The following is a 22,019-nucleotide window of genomic DNA, read 5'->3' on the forward strand; positions in this document are numbered from 1 at the left end:
GTCAGTTGTGCTTCAGTCGTGCTAAACAACAAGCGATACAGTCAATCAGTAAGATGGGCCGCAAAATGAAAGAAACAACGGAAGAAAAAAGAAGAATTATAATCCAGTGTGATAGTACGTATATCACACCCTCGAATTGTATGTAGAAGTTAGAGATATTATTGTCAGTATTCGATTTATTATTATTATTATTATTATTATTATTATTATTATTATTATCGGTACTTCATTTGTATGTTTTGTCATTTATATTTATAAGCTGGGAGATCTCCACATATGTAGGTATGAGTAATTTGTTTTGCACGAGTGGGAAAACATTGCTTTAATAACTCTAGTAATTTGGATGAGTCAATGTGGCTACCCCAGTGTCTTATGAGATGTATTTGTTGTTGTCGTCGGGAAGTTCTATGAGTCATGTATATATCCTAGTCTGAGGAGATGAGCTTGTTGTGGTACTACGAAAGTTTGATGACTTATGTAATATACCCCAGAGTTTGTTATTGTCTTGGGAGCAAGAAGAAGTTCAGGGCATGGTCTTGACATGAGCATCACTCATGATTGGCTGGCAAGGACCAATCAAGACGTATCATGTGAGAGGAAGGGGAATGCCGAGGTCTTTATATAAACATCGACATCACAGCGAAAAAGAACCACTACTACGAGAACTACAACGGACACTCGGTACGGACAAGAAGGAGTGCTGACGCTGTAACGAGAAGGAAGTAGTGCGGACAGACTGTAAGGAAGTGGTGCTGATACACGGTACTGGAGTGACACGGCTGCAATGGACTGGACTTCAAACGTTCGCGGAGCGTAGTCTTGTTATGTTCGTGGAAAGTGGCTGATTGTGGAGTGCTTGCGCATTAAGTATTGTAGCACTTGTGGCGGACTGGCATTATATGTTGGTGAAAGCTATCTCAGACTTTCCATAATTTATGTTCAGGATCGATAAGCGTGTGTTACTTAAATGTATATATCTTTACAACAAGTGTTAAAGTCTGTGAACACAGTATTACGAGGTACAGTATGTGTGTGATGTTAGAAGTGCTGATTATGAGAATTGGCTAGTAGTATTGATACAGAGACAGTGAAGGGTGTTTATCTACTGTACCAGGAAAGCCTAGGTCCTGGTCCATATCAGTCCAAAGAAACGTTATTCCAGCATAAAAGATCGGACCGACGTACGAACATCTAAGTAAAGAATGTTCCAGTATGTGCCAGACTCCACGAGTGCACTAGGCGGAGTCAAGTGACGTCACCTGTCGCTCGAAGCTCACCTCGCCTAGAGATATTTCTCGAAAAGAACTTTCTTTTCGCAAGCTTTTCAACGCCTTAACCAATTTCAACGAGACAAACGCTGAATCGTAGCGGACGTCATAAAAGTTAATCCCTGTGAATTTCGAATTAATTCATCCCATGGTTGTTGAGTTATAATAATTTAAAGTCTAAAAGAAATTACGCACTCACGGTCACATGGCCAAGAGAAATCACCTCTCCCAGCGCCAGCATATATATCTCAAGGCTAACAGGCAGAGCAGCGCAGTACAAGGACGAATATACAGATGTGTGTGAGTGAGAAAGAGGAGAGACCGACCCGCATACAGTATGTTCGCGCAGTCACGGTGAAAGTACTTGCCGTCGCGTTTCCGGAACACGAAGTTATATCGCCGACAGAATTATAAAAGACGTCGCACTGTATTTCGTACGTCGCGTCGCGACTACAGTCTAATTCTAAAGACATTTGAGAATATAATACGAGTGAACTTACTGAAGTGCAAATATCAAATATTTAACGTTCACAGAATATATCATTACGTGTAGACTTAGGTTACTTCACATGATATCGAACTTCTACAGAAACTAATGTGTAGAATCACCAGAACTCATTTCTTTTCGAGTATTGAACTGTATTTCTTTATTCACGCCATATTAGTATACGACTTACAGTAGTAATCTGGGTGAATACTAAGAACTTTTTCTGAGGTAATATGACGTTATAATAACAAGATAAGCAGAAAATAATCCTTAGTAACTTAATGACTGTGTTCAAAGACTGTGATTATAGACTATGATTTGCCTTTTCAAGTGTGAACTGTGTAATTATGGACGTTTCAGTAACGACTTTAAATAGTATTTCATACAGGAAGGACTGTGATTATTCATTTAACGCCTTGAAGTTCAATTACACCATAAATTGTGTTCAACAGTAAATGACAGTGTCAGTGATAACTACTCGCAGTAAGTGAATTTTTCGTGTGCGAAAAATCACCTTAACAAGCTGCAATTCTACATGATCCAGTTCCAGCCGTCATCACCTCATCGGGAACGTCAACATGGTGTGTTAAGGGAACATCGCCGATCCTGATTCTCCACGGAACATTCCAGATGTCCATCTTTCAACATTTGTAGCAACATTTCTTTCATTAAGTGAGTAGTAACAAACTGACTAAAATTTTCTCATTAATTTTGAAGAGTGGAAACTTCAGTGCCGCGTGTGAACAAATATTTCAGAGTTCTCATAGATCCTCAGAAGTGATTAATTTAATTTCAAATTTCATTTTCATATCTCATAGAAAGACTTTAGGCTTTTCAAGTGTGCTATATATCAAGGTTTACAAAACTGAAAACTTTTAACAGAAATTTAATTTCTCATATCAATTTGCAATTACAAGTGTGTGCTTATGTTTAGAAAGACTTTAGGTGGAAATTCAATACCTCATATTCTCACATATGAAAGACTTTGAAATCAGTGATATTTATTTAATTTTCATGAACAGAATTCAGGAAGATTACGTTCAAACTTTTAATTTCAATGTCAGATTTGAGTCCAATAATCATATTGCAGGGTGAAGAATTAATAAATTGTTTAAAACAATTTTTAACCATCTATTATTCGCTCTGCGAGTCTATCCTACTCTGTATCGGCTCCAAAACCAAGTTCCATTACCTGAGGTCCTACTCATGCCCTTTACCCAAAAACTTTTCCTGGTACACTACATATATGTACATTGTTCATCGGACTATCTACAAATGGTAGCTTAGTTCTCGCTTTCGTTTTCCCACTGTTTTTCATTGTTGTTGTAAATATGGAGTCTTCCAGCAATATTTTATGTGTGTATTATATGTATAATTTTGTGTGTTGATGAGGTGCTCATGCACGGATTTTGTTAAGAATATAGTTAGCTATTTTAGAATCAGTGGAGTTATTGATGAACCTAGGTGCAGTTCCTACCTATTTAATCGTTTTCAGAAGGTTAGGTAAGGCCTGCAGCAGATGTACCAGTACGCAGCATTATGTACACGCCCTGGGATATAAAGTTTATCATGCTCTATCAAAATTCGAGGGATCCATTCTGGTGAACTCTGGCGCCCACACTACGGACATTTCGATTATTTATTTCAATTATTTTTACGAAGTTTTTGAGTAATTTTATTAATTTACATATTTTTATTCATGATATTTTATCATGATTTTATTTATCAGTATTCATCAAATAGTTACACCAGGCTCTTAATTCCTGTAAACTGCTCTCGGAAATATCGAAACTTGTGAAGAGACCAAGATCTACAATTCATGAAATTATTGACATGTATGGTGAGAGAAAATCTTAAAAAAATGCACGTAGATGTGGACGTCCATGCAAACTAGACGATCGAACTAAAAGACTAATCCTCAGGAATGTCAAGAAAAATCCCAGAATCAGTGCTACAAAACTGAGGTCTGAATTAGGAAATGATTTAAAACTTAATATCTGTGCGTCCACAATTCAAAAGTTTTTATATACGAGAAATGCCATGCGAAAATCTTTACTTACCCCGGCAAATAGGAAGAAAAAACCACAATATTATACAGCATATAAACATGCTTCTCTAGAATTCTGGGATTGTATTTACGGATGAAAGTAAATTCACTGTTTCTCAAGAACATGGCAGAAGGGTGTGGAGGAAAACGAACAGAGAACTCGAAGGAAATAAACTGCTTCCTTCAGTGAAGCATGGTGGAGGTTATTTAATGGTTTGGGGGAGCATGATCCCAACTGGAGTAGGTTCCTTAGAATTCATAGGTGGAAAGATGGACCGTAAATACTATATTGAAACTTTTAAGAGCCATCTAGTATCTAGTGCCGAAAATATGGGACTTCTGGGTAATTATGTATGCACGCAGGATAATGATCCACAGCATACGGCCCTTGATACACGATTGTGGATTTCATACAACACACCCAAATATATGGTAACATCCCCCCACAATCTCCGGATCTGAATCCGATTGAACATGTGTGGGCGTATCTTAAAGAGAGACTGAGCACAAGAAATATTTACATCAAAGCCAGCTTAAAAAATGGCTCTTTTGGAGGAATGGGGCTAAGATTGAGCCCACCTTCACCTACAAGCTAGTTCATTCAATGCCTAGGCGGCTTGAGGCCATTGCAAAATCAAAATGATTGCCAAAAAATTAGTAAATGTGCACTAACATCAGTGAGGAATGAAAGTAAAACCAGACTGTATACGAATACTTTTTACGAGTATGAAATCATGGTATTTGCATTTATTTATGTAATAATGACAGAGACGTCTATCAATTTTATGTTTTATGATGTACCGTATACAGTATATCTTTACACAGTGTACAGAAAGCTAACTTACTGATGTTATACAACGTACATGACAATAAGTGTACTAAGTAAAGTATTTTTGTTTCAGTATTAAGTGTACGAATACTTTTTACTATGATTGTATATTAGTGCTGAATTAAATACGTAATACGGAACTTTAGATTTGTATTTCTTTCACTGTATTTAGGTTATCTTAAGGGCCCTTCGTGTGCAATTATTTTATCTTGTCGACACCCTATGCCAAAAGAACAGATCCCAGGAAAAAGGAGACTTTTTGGTCGCGGGACTCCTCTCAACAAACATTCGTGAAATGTTGTGCAATGTGAGGGAATACTTTTGCGGGGGAGGAGAATAACGGGACGTCCTCTTTACCTGTTGCTCAAGCGGTTCAGAGATCGAACATCTGAAGCCACAGAAGTCAACAGGGGCATTGTAATTAACACAGGGAAACAAAATACCTTGTTAATGAACAAGCAGCGGGATCATCCGGACTTAAAACTCCTGGGATAAATATAAATAGGTCTAAGACGGTTATAAAATTGGATATTTTACAACAAGACGCTGTCCATAGGCATTTTTATTCCTGTTACCGCAGAAGAGAACGCCCTACGTAGGAGAAATTACTCCGTACACTTGATAAAACTGGTCTCTTTCATGGATGCAAAACTCCACTGTTATTTCATTTACTTCAGCGTTTATTTACGCTGAATCTCACATTGTTATCCAAAGTGCATTATTACTCACGTTAGATTTCACCTCTTCATTAACTGTTTGAGTGTTTTTTTATATCGTACGTTTTTATTTTTGTCCTACTTGCCTAATTATAATTAGGATTTGTATTATTCTGATTTTTCTAACATGCATTTTATTCTCTGGGCCTTTCGGTTCTTAATAACTGTGTGTTTATGTTTAATCTCACAATCTCATCCGAAGTGCGTTATTAGTCGCGATAATATTATTTCGGAATTTATAACATTAATTTTATTCTGAACACGAGTACGGCTTAGTGCGGTTCTGTTCTATTGTATCAGCTGATCGTTGTCGTTAACAACCTGGAGCCACCGCTCCTACTCCCGGTGAACTGTCAAGTCGAATCTGAAGGTGCAACTGTAGTGACCGCACGGCAGGAAAAGAAGTCACTCAGTAGCTGTGCAGGGATAACATGCCGACGTTGGCAAGTCTTGTTTATAGTCTGTGTTAAATGGAGAAGCATTCTGGCCAAGAGAGCCTGTTCAAAATTGTCCAACCAAGCAGTTGCTAGGTTGTTGCATTATCCCATCGACTCTTTGCACTGTGCTCCACGGAAAATTTCACTGCGTTAAATCTCACTTGCGCCTGACCAACATATTGTTACTTCGTAAGAACGAGATCCTGTATGCTGTGCCAACATACAAGATTTGTGAATTCATTCCTTGAGAACGCAGGACTAGGGAGCTGTGAAGAGGTCAAATGTACTGCTCAAGACCGAGCTAAAGGTAAACAATCCACATGACTTAATACCTCAATAAGATGGCCGCTAGTTACTGGCCGCGTGCAAACCTCTCGCAAGAAATGTAAATCGCAGGTGCGGCTGGTTGGCTTGAGGACGCTTCGAAGGAGCCATTGATGGTTGACTTTGGTTAATTGCACACGTTTAACTTCGGCACGAATAAAATAACGTATTTATCACTTCAAGGACTATATCACCTGCGATTTAAACTTTTTGCGAGAGAAAGTTTGCGCGCAACTAGTAGCTAGCGGCCATGTTGTTGAGGTATTCAGTCGTGTGAATTGTTTATATTTGGCTCGATCTTGAGCAGCACATCTGACCTCTTCATAGCTTCCTAGTCCTGTGTTCCCAAGGAATGAATTCACAAAGGTCTTTCTAGCTCTTCCTTAAAGGAGCTTGCCTGACATTTTACCTTCAGTCACGTCTTCATCAACATTTCATCTTCATCACAACGCGCAGGTCGCCTAGGGGGGTCAAATAAAAAGACCTGCACCTGGCGAGCCGACGTCCTCGGACACATTCCAGCACTAAAAGCCATACACCATTTCATACTTCAGTCATACCATGTCAAAGTTTAAAGTCTATTTTCTGAATACAGACAGACAGACAGACAGACAGACAGACAGACAGACAGACAGACAGACAGACAGACAGACAGACAGACAGACAGACAGACAGACAGACAGACAGACAGACAGACAGACAGACAGACAGACAGACAGACAGACAGACAGACAGACAGACAGACAGACAGACAGACAGACAGACAGACTGTTATGACAGCATCTATGAATTAACTAAGCGCATCACAATCCACTATTTGCAACTGGTTGTGTGGCCTCGTTTAGTTCCGCAACTCTCATTTATCTATACAAATAAATAAAATTGAAGTGTCTGTTTGTAATGTCAAAATAACAGCATTTTATTAAGTTTATATTAAAGTATATACACTACTTATAACTAAAAACCAATCTTTACAATTTTTGTCTGTCTGTTTGTTCCGGCTAATCACCGAAACGTTTGGACCGATCTTGACGGAACTTTCACTGGCATATAGCTGATGGTATAAGGAGCAACTTAGGCTACTTCTAAATTTTCAAAACAATTACAGGGGGGGTGACGATGGGGAGATATAAAAATAATAGGCATAATATCGAATTTATCGTACAAGGACGAGACAAAGCTCATTTTAAGCTCCTTGACGCAAAGAACAAAACTCGGTGAGCCCTGCGGGCCCGAAAACCATGCTTTAAGGCCCTAAAACCAACCGTTATGGAGATACTGGCACCGCACTACCCCTGCTCTAGGAATCCGATAAAGAAACGACCAGCCGTAGCCATGGCAACGCCAGCTCAAGGATTCTACAGCAGCGAGATTTGCCACCCAAAATTGGTACACATATGAATTACTATCTGGAACTTAGGCTACTGGTTAACCTATGCACCCCCCAATCAGCTTACGTGATATCACCGCCGAAGCCGGTTTTCGCATACAGCTTCATCCATCGAGTTTATTCCTAACTTACCCTTTATGTCCTCATTTCTGAAGACATTACGTATAAAAATTATTATGCCTATATTATTTCGTCATATTATGGCGTTCATAGTTGTTTTATCAATATTTCTTCAGATACCAATAAATCAATTATATTTTTTTCACGACTAACGTTACTAAACAGTGTGTAACCAGTTGCATAGTTAAGTGGTAATCGTCGAGGTGTACGAGTATGGTAGGGGAAGCGTCTTCACATACAGTGGCGGTCAAAATAATAGAGCCACCTCTATTGACGAGATTAAGAACTAGGATATCTATTAGTTCGCAAAATCTCCACGAGTGCCGTGTTGTCAGTCCCTTTTAGACAATATCAGGGAAGACGTCGCTGCTGTCTGAAGTCGTGCGAAAGGAAGCGTTTGAGCTAGACGTTCGAAAAGAGGCATAAAGGTAAGAATCTTATGGGTCAAAATAATAGAGCCGTTTTACAGAAGTCCCGTTCAAATTGATTTTTTGCAGTTGTTTTGGGGGCTAGTGATATTATTTGTCAACAAACCTCCATTCAATATTATTTTGTATGTAAACTGACGTTTGGTTTTGTTTACATTCTTCTAGATGGGCAGAGCAGAGCATACAAGTGATGATGGTCGTATAGTAATGTTCCGGATGTTAGACAGACTCATCACTAGGGAAGTAAAGAAACCCATTTTTCTCACCACCACGACTGAAAGCCAGTTTGTTTAGCGACAAAAATGATGTTCAACCATCAACTTCAACGATTCAAAGACGACTGAGATCCGCAAAATTGAATGGGCGCATTGCGAGACAGGAGCCACATGTTTCAAAAGCTAATGTTCGGAAAAGGTTGGCCTTCGCCCGGAGAAAGGAACACAAACCCAATATTTGATGGAGGAACATCCTTTGGTCCGATGAATCCAAGTATAATAGGTTTGCCTCAGACGGAAAAGTCTACGTGCGCCGCCCACCAAACCAGGAATTTAATCCCAAGTACACTTTAAAAAATGTGAAATACGGTGGCGGAAGTGTTACGGTATGGGGATGTTTTTCATGGTATGGCCTTGGTCCAATACACCGTATCAACGGCATAATGAACGCAGAAATGTACAACATCTTAGCAAATGTGATGCTGCCTTATGCTGAAGAGGAAATGCCGCTGAAATGGAAATTTCAGCACGTTAAAGATCCAAAGCATACTGCAAGGATCATAAGGCAGTTTTTTCAATATCACCATATCGAAGTATTAGAGTGGCCACCTCAATCCCCTGACGCATCATTCATCGAGAACTTATGCGAGATCGTAGATAAGAGAATTGACCGCTCAAAAGCTACGTCTTTAGATAAATTTTGGGAAGAAATCCAGAGAGCCTTGTATGCGATCAGCAGCGACGAATGCAGGCGTTTAGTCGACTCTATGGGTAAGAGGTGCAGGGAAATCCTCAAAAATAAGGGTTACACCACGAAGTACTAATGCACTCCTATGCAAAAACGACTGTTCCTGTAAATTTCATAAGACTTAGATCAAGTACAAAATATTTGTGTCAATTGGCTCTATTTTTTTGACCCTGTGGTCTGGAATTATTTTGAATATTATTGATTAGTTTCAGTTGTGTTATCTATATAACTGACTGTGGTACAATGTGACTCTATTGTAATGGTTCCTGTACAACGTAAAATTTTGTTTCCATCATAGTACAAACATGTCTAGTAATAAATTTGGACTTTATTCTAAACCTTTGCCAGGTGGCTCTATTATTTTGACCACCACTGTATATATTGTTGAAAGAATTGCCCATGATGTTATGGTGTAGAGTGCGTTTTAATGACAGGTGCAGCTGGTGGTCTTAGGGGGCGTTAGTTATATCTTACATTGTCACGTGTTGGGCCTGATGACATGGTACGCAGGGAATGTGTTTCCACACGACAGTGTCCACCCTCGAGTTAGGTTCGACTGCTGTTCGTAACCAATCGACTACAGGGAGACCAGCTGTGACGTCAAAAACGACCAGTACGGAGTCTTCAGGAATTTTACCTGTGGACACTTAATACGGAGGCGTAACTAAGAAATGACAGGGACCCTAGGAAAAATAATATTCTTTAAATTCTGACATAGTGGGATAATGGTGTTTCCCACATTCATCACTGCGTCTTTACATACAAGAGATATTCGGTATTATAATGAACTGATACTCACCAGAATTTTCCGAAGCGTGGGTGATTCGTTGGCAGAAGCTCGTTAGCCACGCTTTCCACATTACTTCTGCTGCTTTCATCACTTTCAATGGAGAGTAAAGCCAATGAGCTTAACCTTCCCTGTGATATGGAACTGTGATATGGTGCTGTGATATGGTACTGTGATATGGTACTGTGTAGGTATGATGTTATAACGTTTAGTTTTTTGGACGATCGCTCGGCGGATGCTGTTGTGACCGGTAAAGTGAGATAAAGTCGCAGCACTGTACACAAATCAGAGCAGTGCTAGCAATGACCGAGTTTTCTACCATCAGAAGTTCGACCAGTTCTTTTACACTTGAAAGGTTACGAATTTTTTCCAAAGTTATAGATCTGTCCTGAAAGAGTAGGAGATAAATCAGTGGGATAATATTCCCAAAGTTTATTTACTTTCTCCGTTATTACCCTCTCTTCTAAGCTGACCAGTTCTCTTGGCTGCAGTAGTGAAAATTTCGCTTTTGTGTCTTTCATGCTTTCATTAACTACTAAAATGTGCTGGATGATTATATCCAGACCACCGTTAAACACAAACAATCGGACTCTTTCTTCTGGGTTTCGAATTCCTTCATCAATCGCCAACTCATCGAAGAACCTTTTAACGTGACGTTGTCGGCATTTTATGAATACTGGGTCTATTTTCCAGGAATTTGCAAGTTCCTTAGTGCCGGGAGTGTCCGAGGACAAGTTCGGCTCGCCAGTTGCAGGTCTTTTGATTTGACGCCAGTAGGTGACCTGCACGTCGAGATGAGGATGAAATGATGATGATGAAGACGACACATACACCCAGCCCCAGTGTCAGCGAAATTAAAAAATTATGATTAAAATTCCCGACCCCGCCGGGAATCGAACCCGTGTGACTCGTGTGACCAAAGGCCAGCACGCTAACCATTTAGCCATGGAGCCGGGCAGTCCCTGATGTTGGCCACTCATATATCTCTGACCACGACATTTATTCATATCCAACTGATCGTTCTCTAACATATACTTGAAATGTTATTTTTTTCTTTTTTTTTATCTTGCCAGTTGATTTACGTCGCACCGACACCGATAGGTCTTATGGCGACGATGGGACAGGAAAGGGCTAGGAGTGGGAAGGAAGCGTCCGTGGCCTTAATTAAGGTACAGTCCCAGCATTTGCCTGGTGTGAAAATGGGAAACCACGGAAAACCATTTTCAGGGCTGCCGACAGTGCGGTTCGAACCTACTATTTCCCGAATACTGGATACTGGCCGCACTTAAGCGACTGCAGCTATCGAGCTCGGTGTATGTTATTTTTGAAAGACTTCCCTGTTGAGTCTTCCATTTTATGGAACCCAACAAAATATTCGTGAATAGTTATTTATCTCCCTGCATCGAATATTCTACGTATCGAAGAACCGACACTTAATTGATCCACAATACTTATGTCCTGGGTCGTATCCAATAAAATAGAAAAATGAAGCATTTTTAATTTTGTGAACAAATTACCCCAAAACTGTCTTTAACATTAGTGATAGTTCATTTTGCCTCTGTGGTGTAGTGGTTAGCGTGATTAGCTGCCACCCCCGGAGGTCCGGGTTCGATTCCCGGCTCTGCCACGAAATTTGAAAAGTGGTACGAGGGCTGGAACGGGGTCCACTCAGCCTCGGGAGATCAACTGAGTAGAGGCGGGTTCGATTCCCACCTCAGCCATCCTCGAAGTGATTTTCCGTGGTTTCCCACTTCACCTCCAGGCAAATGCCGGGATGGTACCTATCTTAAGGCCACGGCCGCTTCCTTCCCTCATCCTTGCCTATCCCTTCCAATCTTCCCATCCCCCTACTAGGCCCCTGTTCACTATAGCAGGTGAGGCCGCCTGGGCGAGGTACTGGTCATACTCCCCAGTTGTATCCCCCGACCAAGAGTCTGAAGCTCCAGGACACTGCCCTTGAGGCGGTAGAGGTGAGATACCTCGCTCAGTCCGAGGGAAAAGCCGAATCTGGAGGGTAAACAGATGATGATGATGATGATGATAGTTCATTTTGCACTTTAGAACTTTATTTTATTCTGCTTTTTTCATTGTCAATATGAACCTTCAGTACAAGATCAGATAGAGCAAGTTATTCAATGACACTTAGAAAATTTCCTCTTTTATGAAAACTAGCAAATGTACCCATGCTTCGCTACGGTATTCTATATTGTATACGGATATCTAAGTAAATTACTGTACATGCTGTGAATATGACCTTTTTAAATTCCATGTCTCTGAGCGTTATCCGAGAAACAGCATAGGGAGGTCCACATACGTTGCTTCTAATGTGAAGAGCGAGTTACGGATTTGTGATGATAACGGCAGGTTCAATAACCTACTGCCATTCGCAATCGATTTGGGAATTTTCATTATAATGGCGGGCCCCATTGCCTGCTGCGCGGTCACAATATATTTGGGGAGATTTCGTTGCAATGACAGGCCCAATTTCCTACTTCCAGACCGATAACAGTCGAGGAATTTTTATTATAATCGCAGCCAGTCAAAATTGAGTTGAGCTGTTATCAATATAATGACAGGCCCCTTTTCCTAATGCCAGTCAGCTTAATGCCACTCACACCGAGTTGGTGAGTTTCCATTAAAATAGCAGGCCAGTATGCCTAACGTCAAGCACATTTTAGATGGGTATATTTGTTTATAATTACGAGCACCCTAGCCTACTACCAAACACAGTCGGGTAAAGGAGTTTTGAAAAAACTGCATGTACCGTAGTCTTCGGCCAGTCAAATCGAGAATGAAAATATTCATTATAATGGCACACAGGAGTTGGAGAAAAAACCCCATTCATACCGCCAGTTAAAGTCGATGTGGGGAGTATTGATTAAAATAGCAGACGCCCTCCTACTGAGAGTCATTATCAATTTGTAAAGTATTAACTACACATGCACGCACACCCTTTCTGGATCGCTACAAATCGACTTCAGTGAATAAATATAGATCGACATACGAAAGTATATGCATTTTTACCTTCATTTGAAGATTAACTGCTCTAAAAGGTACATCATATCGGCAAAAGGATTGTAGACCTACGATAAGACGCCATATATAACGGTTTAAATGGCTGGCCCTATGATGTGTTCTCGTATCTCATCTACTTATGGGTAAGATTGAGTTAGAAAGGTCGAATACGGTGAAATCTTGATAAGGTTTTCTCACAATGAATTACTTTTCGGATATAACGGTCTAAATGGCTGGCCCTATGATGTGTTCTCGTATCTCATCTACTTATGGGTAAGAATGAGTAAGAAAGGTCGAGTACGGTGAAATCTTGATAAGGTTTTCTCACAATGAATTACTTTTCGGACACATATGTGACAGCTACAAACATAGAATTTGATACACATATAGCTACTGCGTGGGCCAAGCTTCACATAGAAGTTGACGATCCTATCTTTCGGATAAGTGAATCAAATTACAAATTATACCTGTAAAAAGTGCAAAAAATACGTACAATCCAGAAATAGAGACAAATTTAACGTATAAGGGATAGAGATACGACAAAAAGTCATAGGACCAAAGTTGTAGATCACTCGAAATTGAATGTGCCATCCGTTTTGTGATACGTCTTACCGTTTAGCCACCAAATACCTCAAAAGAAGGGTCTGCACCGTCTTTAAAATTGCCTCCATATTTCGATATTTTTGGGGGGTAAAAATAAACATTTTAAACATCTCGTAATTTTTCCGTCGGTTACAGGGTAAAAGCTATTCTTTTGCTAAATTTCAATTTTCTAGCTCGTCTGGTAGATTATGCCGCCATCTTGATATGGGAGAGGGGATTAAAAAAGAGGACTTTCAGGAAACTTTTAAGCCCATGAAACCTATAGGTTATCGTTTAGGATAATATATCCGACTGCCTTCTTATGCTGAGTCCCAAATTTGAGACTCCCAGCGAGGCTCCTCAGGGTATTTTGAAAATTTTCTATTTTCTAGGGATCCTGAAGTCATTAGCTTGTCTGGTACCAAGTTTTAAGTTTCTAGGATGTCTGGAAGTGCCTCATTAATTCACGTCTATTTTATTTTTTTATAACATATATACAGTGCAGTATACTACATATATAGATCGTTCCAAACCGACTTCCATTTATTAATATGAGTTATATTTAACCCCGTTCCCTAGGGGTTCTAGGGGCGTCCTGCCCCCACAGTATATTTTCCAGATAGTAGGTAATATTTGTACGTCTTCCACCCCAAAGCGGGCCGAACTTGTACTTTAATAAAAATATCCTGAGTGACAGTATTCAACTCAGCAAACCCGAACAGTATGGATTCGACACTATATTCGATTACTTTCATATATCAGTAACACCTCGCCCCCACTCCAAAGGGGGCTGAAGTTGGACTTTAAAAATTTCCGGAGTGTAACTGTTCATCTCAGCGATCCCGAAATCAATGTATTCGACGCTATTATCCATTGTTTTTATATATCACTCCCCCCTCACCCCTCTTCACAAAGGGGGCTGACTTGGACTTTTAAAAAATCCGGCGTGTCACTATTCATGTCAGCGAACCCGAAAACTATGTATTCGACACTATTTTCTATTAATTTTATATATAACCCCCCTCCCTGACGCCCACCGCCAAGGGTGCTAGGGATGGCTTACCCCCATAGTGCTCGTCTCCAGATAGTAATTTATGAGTGTACCAAATTTCTTTGATTTTGCTCCAGTGGTTTAGGAGGAGGTGTGTCATTTACATACATACAAACATACATTCATTTTTATATATTTAGATTATATTTTTCATCATGACCACGAAATGATATGTTGCGGGTTAATGTTAAAATTACATTCAATTACATTTGGATCATTCTGGACAGTAAAGCCGTAACTCGTTTACAAATGTGAGGCTATCGACTTGTTTTTCTTCCAGTTCTCGTAAGTTAAACAGGATGAGAGATGAATCATCAATGTGCCATTTATCACTACTTTTTAAATAAAACCTGCCAGTGTTTAATTGTACGAGCTACCATTGCACACCACGCATTAATGCTAGAGTCAAGCCAACTTTCTCTGCAGATACAAATGTCTATATTACTTCATAATAAGTTAAATGTAGCAAAGGCTTTTCAGTCTGTCAAACACATAGCAAATACAATGTAAATTAAAACAATAAAAGCATATCAGGACTGTCCTGAAATAGTGTTTGGTGACAACAGACTTAACATCGGCAGTCTAGATAAATACGTAAGTTTTTCACTATATTATAATTGTATATAATTTATTTTTTGTCATTACTGTTTCATGTTATCACTTATCTCTCTATCATTGACAAGTTTACGCTACGTAAACAATACTGTACATACATAAGCTTATTTTAAGTGATTTGATAGAATCTGAGGATGTTCTTGTAGAACGAAACATGTCATTCTTTGTATGTTAGTGTGTGTTTTACAGATATGATTTTATTGTTTTAATTTACATTGTATTTGCTATGTGTTTGACAGACTGAAAAGCCTTTGCTACATTTAACGAAGTCAACACTGGAAAACATGGCTTCATTTTTAACAAATCATAATAAGTTCTCACTGAAAAAATCTAATTCTGTTTTAGTCCACATACATTTTGATAACCAATGATAAGTTCCTTTTTATCCTCGCCCTCTAAATCTTTTCAATATCAACAACATTATTAATAACATTTTTTTCGTATTTTATTGTTCCTTTCCTTATTCCTTACCCTTATGAAAGCATAGTCCCTTTCTATTCTTTTCTGACGTGCAGCTGCCAGCAATCTCTTCTTCTCCAGAGCCAGACTATCGCTGACATGTATCGCATTGTCTCCGAGTAGCCCAAGGCGTCTTGTCCTCGTATTCCTCTTCACTCTACGATGTTCAATAAAACTGTCTTTATCAAACCTCCTCACAAATTCTCAAAAAATTTACTGTGCTCTTGACTCGGCTGAGCATACATCGTTGATCTTCAACATTTATAACGAGAGGGGTAAGATTAGTACGACGTTTACAGTGGACTTGAACCGTAGATTATCTGTAATTATTACAGTCAGCCTGAAGTAATCAGAAGGTAGAGAACAAAAAAAAGTGGTCATGAGGGCGATGCTTTAAACATTTTACCATAACAATTAACAATATCTATATACTAATATGTAAAGATGTAAAATTTGTTTGTATGTAATGGCTAATCTCAGGTACTACTGGCCCGATTCTAAACATTATTTTACTAATGTAAATATTCATTGTCGCTGAGATACATGGGCTGTATTTTATTTTTAAAACAATTCGAGGCGGGGGAGGGGCACGGGGGGGGGAGATATAAAAATACTAGGCTAATGTAGGCGAAATATCGAATTTGTCATACAAGGACGAGAAAAAGCTCAATTGAAGCCCCTCGACGCTAAGAAAAAACTCGGTAAGCCCTACGGTCCCGAAAACCATATTTTAAGGCCCTAAAACCAACCGTTATGGAGATATTGGCACCACACTACCCCTGCTCTAGGAATCGAATAAAGAAATGATCTGCCGTAATCATGCCAACGTCAGCTCCAAGATTCTACAGAAGCGAGATTATCTACAACTAGCAAATGTACCCGTGCTTCGCTACGGTATTCTACATTGCATACGGATATCGAAGTAAATTACTGTACATGCAATGAATAAGATTGTTTAAATTGCATGTCCCTTAGCGTTATCCAGAAAGAACAGGGGGAGGTTCCCATACATTGATTCCAATGTAAAGTGCAAGTTATGGAGTTATGATGATAACGGCAGGCTCACTTGGCTACTGCCATTCACAATCGAGTGGGTAAATATTCATTATAATGGGAGACTCCATTACCTACTGTGCGGACACATTCGATTTGGGAAGTTATCGTTACAATGGCAAACGCCCTTTCCTACTTCCAGATAGATTACAGTTGAGGAGTTTTTATTATAATAGCAGACACCTTCCCTCTTGCCAGTCAAAACTGAGTCGTGCTGTTATCATTATAATGACAGGGCCCTTTTCCTAATGTCAGTCACACCGATTTGGTGAGTTTCCATTATGATAGCAAGGCCATTAAGCCTAATGCCGGCCATATTTTAGATGGGTAAATTTGTTTATAATGGCTGGCACAATAGCCTACTTCCAAACACAATCGGTATGGGAGTTTTGAACAAAATTGCATGCTCCTTTGACTTCAGCCAGTCAAATCGAGAAGGGAATTATTAATTACAATGATAGTCCTTCCTTAATGCTAGTTACAGAGGAGTTGGAGAAGGATTCCTTTCCTACTGCCATTCAAAATCGATGTGGAGGGTAATGATTACAATAGCAGACGCCATCCTGCTGAAAGTCACTATCGATGTAAAATATTAATTATAACGGCAAACACACTCTTTCTAGATTTTTTACATCGCTACAAATCGACTTCAATGAATGCATTATACAGATCGACATATGAAGTACTGTATGTGCATGTTTACAATATTGCAAACCTTCATTTACAGATTAACTGCTACTAAACGATACATCATATCGACAAAGGGATTGAACCATAAGGCGCCTCATTTAGCGCTCTAAATGGCTTGTCTTAAGATATCTTCTCCTATCTTATCTATTTATATGTAAAATTGAGTTAGAGAAGTCGAATAGGATGACATTTGGGTAAGGCTTTCTCACAGCGCATTACTTTTGGATACTAGTATGACAGCTACAAACATAGAATTTGGCTCACGAATGGATACTGAGAGGGCCCGAGAGGGCCAATGTTCGTGTAGAATTGGATGATTTTACCATTCGTATAAGTGATTCGACCTACGGATTATACGTGTACAAAGAGCAACATGTAGGTAAACTCGAGAAATAGAGATAAACATGCAGTATAAGGAATAGAGGTACGATGAAATCGTCATAGGACCAAAGTTGTAGATCACTCCAAAATGAACTGAGATTGTGCCATCCGTTTTATGATAAGACTTACCGTTTAGTCACGAAATATCTCGAAATGAAGGTCTACACCGTCATTAAAATTGTCTCCATATTTCGATATTTTTCGTGGATAAAAAGTGAAAATTTTAAAGATCTTGGTAATTTTCCATCGGTAACAGGCTAAAACGTATAATTTTGCCTAAGTTCAATTTTCTAGTTCGTCTGGCAGATCGTGCCGCTATCTTGATTTTGGGTGAGGGGGCTAAAATTTAGGACTTTCAGGAAACTATAGCTAAAATGTATACAGATGGTCATTATTACTCCTTAAAGGGATAGCTGTACTAAATTATTTCCAAAATAGTCAAATAAGTTTTAGAAATGGATTTTCATCAAGGTTGGTCGATTTCCAGTCAGGTTGATCTTGTATATACTGTGGAAGGGTAAAATCACTGTTCCTGGTCCCTTAAAATCCCAGTCCATTCCGGGAATTTGAAATGGCATGAACCTTGAGAACCACCTTTGGACAGGTGGATGCTAAATATAAAGTTTGGTTGAAATATCTTCAGTAATTTTCAAGTTATAAGAAATACGCTTTACACGCATCTGCTTTTGAGTTAAGTCCGGTGGGACTTGTATCGAAAAATGGTCCGTTAATGCCATCTCCCTTATTAATCCTCGTATCGAAATGATGCACATGAGAGAAAAAGGTTAAAGAATTGATTTCCATTAAGGCAGGTAAATTTTCATTAAGTTTGGTTGTGTATATTTTGCGGGAGTGCAAAATCATGGTTTCGGTTTCGTATAAACCACCAGAAAGTTCAGTGATTCAGAAACAATATTGGCCCTAACACCTACCCAAAGACGGCTGGATTCCAAATATGATGTTTGGTAGAAATATATCCAGTAGTTTTCAAGTTATAGACAGACAAACAAACAGACAAACGGACACCAAAGCTATAAAATATACAGATGGTCATTATTACACCTGAAACGGATAACTATATGGAATTTTTTCCAAAATAGTCAATGTAGAGACACACGGCCGTTACGATTTTATTTATATAGATAGATTATCACGAAAAGCCTAACATGTTACAGACATGAAAACTGGTATTTAGAATCTCCTTCAAAAATAAAAGAACACAAATTCTGTTTTCAGAAAATCCACTTAAGGGGCGATGGGTAGGGAGATGAAAAGAAGTGAGGAAGGATTTGAATTATTTATATAAGGATACATATATTTCAGAAACTGAAGATGTTACAGACGTAAAACTCGGTACTTGGAATCTCCTTTAAAGTAAATGAACACACTTTTTTGGAAAATACAATTAAGGGGGTGAAATAATAGAAAAGTGGGTGAATTTTTAAAAATATTATCTTCTTCTTCTGCCGCTTTTCCCACACGTGTGGGGTCGCGGATGCGAAATGTGTCGCAAATGTGGATTTGACCCTGTTTTACGGCTGAATGCTCTTCCTGACGCCAACCCTATGTGTAGGGATGTAATTACTATTGCGTATTCCTGTTGTGGTTGCTAAAGTGGTGTGTTGAGTGAATATGGAGAGGAGAGTGTTGGGACAAACAAACACAAACAACCTGTCCCCGAGCTAGAAGAATTAATCACACGCTATTTAATTCCCTGACTCAGCCTGGAATCGAACCCGGAACCCAGTGAACCGAAGGCTTCAACTTTGACCACTCAGGCAAGGAGTAGGGCGGTTTTCAAAATGAGTATATCTACAGTATATCTCATAAACTTAATAGGATACTTATATTTTAAAAATTAAGATGTTACAGACGTGAAAAGTGGTATTTGGAATTTCCTTTAGAAATAAAGAAACCCTTTCTTTATTTTGACTTAAAAGAGGACTGTTTCCCACCTGTAGAGTTCCATGTCACATGTTTCAGATTTAGCTCTGCTAGTAGCCTGGTCATCTTAGCCCCAAAAGGCAATGCCACAAACGTGGTTTACAAAGAGGTTCTGGGATAAATGAAATGCAATTTTTCGGCGAGTTTTTATACTTTAGAGATTTTCAGATAATGTCTTAGTGCAGTACCGAGGAACAATTAATTTTTATCAACTTACGAAATCCTCGCGAGCGAAGCCGTGGGTAACAGCTAGTAGTTTATGAGAAATCTCCATGTCGGATAGGAAGAAATGAAAAGGAATGAGTTCGATGGATGGAGCCGTGTATTTGAACCGGCTACGATAGTGAGGTCATGTGAGGCGAATGGGGGAGGATGGGTTGCCAAGGAGAATAATGGATTCGGCCATGAGGTGTAACAGAAGTACATAGAGGGAGACAAAGGCGATGATGGTTAGACTCGGTTTTTAGTGGTTTAATGACATTCACCAAGCCGCACGTAGATGTCAAACTAAACAAGCCCCCAGAGCTAGTTGCGAACATAGGATGATAGAGGTGCTTAGTTAGTTCACAGAGGATTGCAGACTGAACGCTGAAAGTCACAACAGTCTGTCATAAACATATATATGCCAGAAATAAGAATTTCTAAAGTACGCTGTTAAGTGAGTTAAGATCATTTACAATAAAATGTTGTCGTACTCATTAATATACATCTGTCCAATACACACCTTGCCTATAAACGTGTTAGGAAAGTAATGGGCAGCATCTGTGGCAGCTTGTAGCAAATTTATAATTTAAAATCACTCTTAAATCACAAAAGTGTTCCATTTCATTGACAAAGTGTAAAGGGATCTCAATGTATTAACTAGTCGAGAAATATCTATGATAACGTGCTGCTCTTTTTCGATCGTGCTTGTACTTTGGGACTTACATTTCCAACTGCTCATATTTTTGCGTGCCCTTTGATATACTACTACGTGGAAATATTCCACACTCACCTAGTCGCATGTAGAAAAGCTGGAGACACTCATAACTCACCTAGTCGCTTGTAGACCAGCTGGAGACACACATCACTAACCTAGTCGCACGTAGACCAGCTGAAGATACTCATGACTCACCTAGTCGAACGTAGACCAGCTGGAGACACAAATCACTAACCTAGTCGCACGTAGACCAGCTGGAGACACAAATCGCTAACCTAGTAGCACATAGACCAGCTGGAGAACACTCATGACGAATCTAGTCACATGTACACCAGCTAGAGGCACTAATCACTAACGTAGTCGCACGTAGAATAGGTACTAGATAGAGGTGCTCACTCACCTAGTCGCACGTAAAGCAAGTACTGCATTGAGGCGCGGGGCTCTGTGTCCAGAATGCTACCGCGCATTGCGATAACAGATATGATGAGCTCCAGCAGCATGGAGCCGACGAGGATGGCGAGGTAGCCGAGGAGATACTCCCACAAGAGAAATACACACTCCTCCGTCAAATCGAACCGCACGACGCTGAGGAGCACAATCAGCACGACCACCCTGTAACATAACAATACACGTGCTAGACAGGATGGGAAAAAGTAATACAGGCACAACAGTGTTAAAGTACACCTTAATTTTGGCGCTAAAAAAATAAAGAAACCCACTGGATTGTAACATGTGCATTTTACAATCATAACTATAAATTATACATGGGACAAATAGTAAAAGTGCGACTAAACTACGTAGAAACAAACAGCGTAAAAATAGGAAGAGGAGTCAATCAGTGATGTTGTATATCTCCGACTTTCTTCAACCTATATGGAGAATGACTGGCGAAAGAAGCTTTGAAAGGATGCGGATAATCCAGGATAGGAGGATGCCTCATCAACACAATCAAGTATGCAGATGACCTGGTAGTGATCGCCAAAAATCAAATCAAAGACCGGTTGGTGGAAACTGGAAGGAAATCAACATTGAGAAACCAAAAGTGATGAGGGTATCGAAACAGGAGAAACCTTTGAGGATAACTGTTGACAATCGAGAACTGGAGAATGTGAAACAGTTCAAGTAGTTGGGTAGCTTACTAACAAAGGATACCCACTGCACAAATGAAATTCAAGCAAGAATGGCCAAAGTCGCATTCAACAAGAAGAGGACTCTCTTGACCAGCAAGTTGAGCTTGGAACTAAGGAAGAAACTGGTGAACTGCTACATCTGGAACATTTCACTTTACGGAGCAGAGAAGAGGACCATGAGAAAGAGGGAGAAAAATACCTAGAAAGTTTTGAAATGTGGTGCTGGAGGAGAATAGAGAAGATCAAGTGAACAGATCGGGTGACAAACGACGATGTACTGAGAAGAGAAGGAGGGAAAGAAACTATTCTGAATACAATTGTTCAGAGGAAGGCCAACTGGATCGGACACATTCTTAGACACGAGGGGCTCATACACGACGCCAA

General features: G+C 39.6%; 1 protein-coding gene across 1 annotated transcript in view; it reads right to left on the reverse strand.

The window, feature by feature from the left end:
• The window catches only part of LOC136866925 (diacylglycerol lipase-alpha), a 245,167-nt gene extending 224,083 nt beyond the window's left edge, over nucleotides 1-21,084 (reverse strand). The window contains exon 1 of the mRNA XM_067144016.2: nucleotides 20,906-21,084. Coding sequence (XP_067000117.1) covers nucleotides 20,906-21,005 — 100 coding nt within the window. The 5' untranslated portion in view covers nucleotides 21,006-21,084. The remainder of the gene's footprint in view (nucleotides 1-20,905) is intronic.
• Between the last annotated feature and the right edge of the window lie 935 nt (nucleotides 21,085-22,019).

The sequence above is a fragment of the Anabrus simplex genome, chromosome 1, assembly GCF_040414725.1.
Source record: "Anabrus simplex isolate iqAnaSimp1 chromosome 1, ASM4041472v1, whole genome shotgun sequence".
NCBI lineage: Eukaryota > Metazoa > Arthropoda > Insecta > Orthoptera > Tettigoniidae > Anabrus > Anabrus simplex.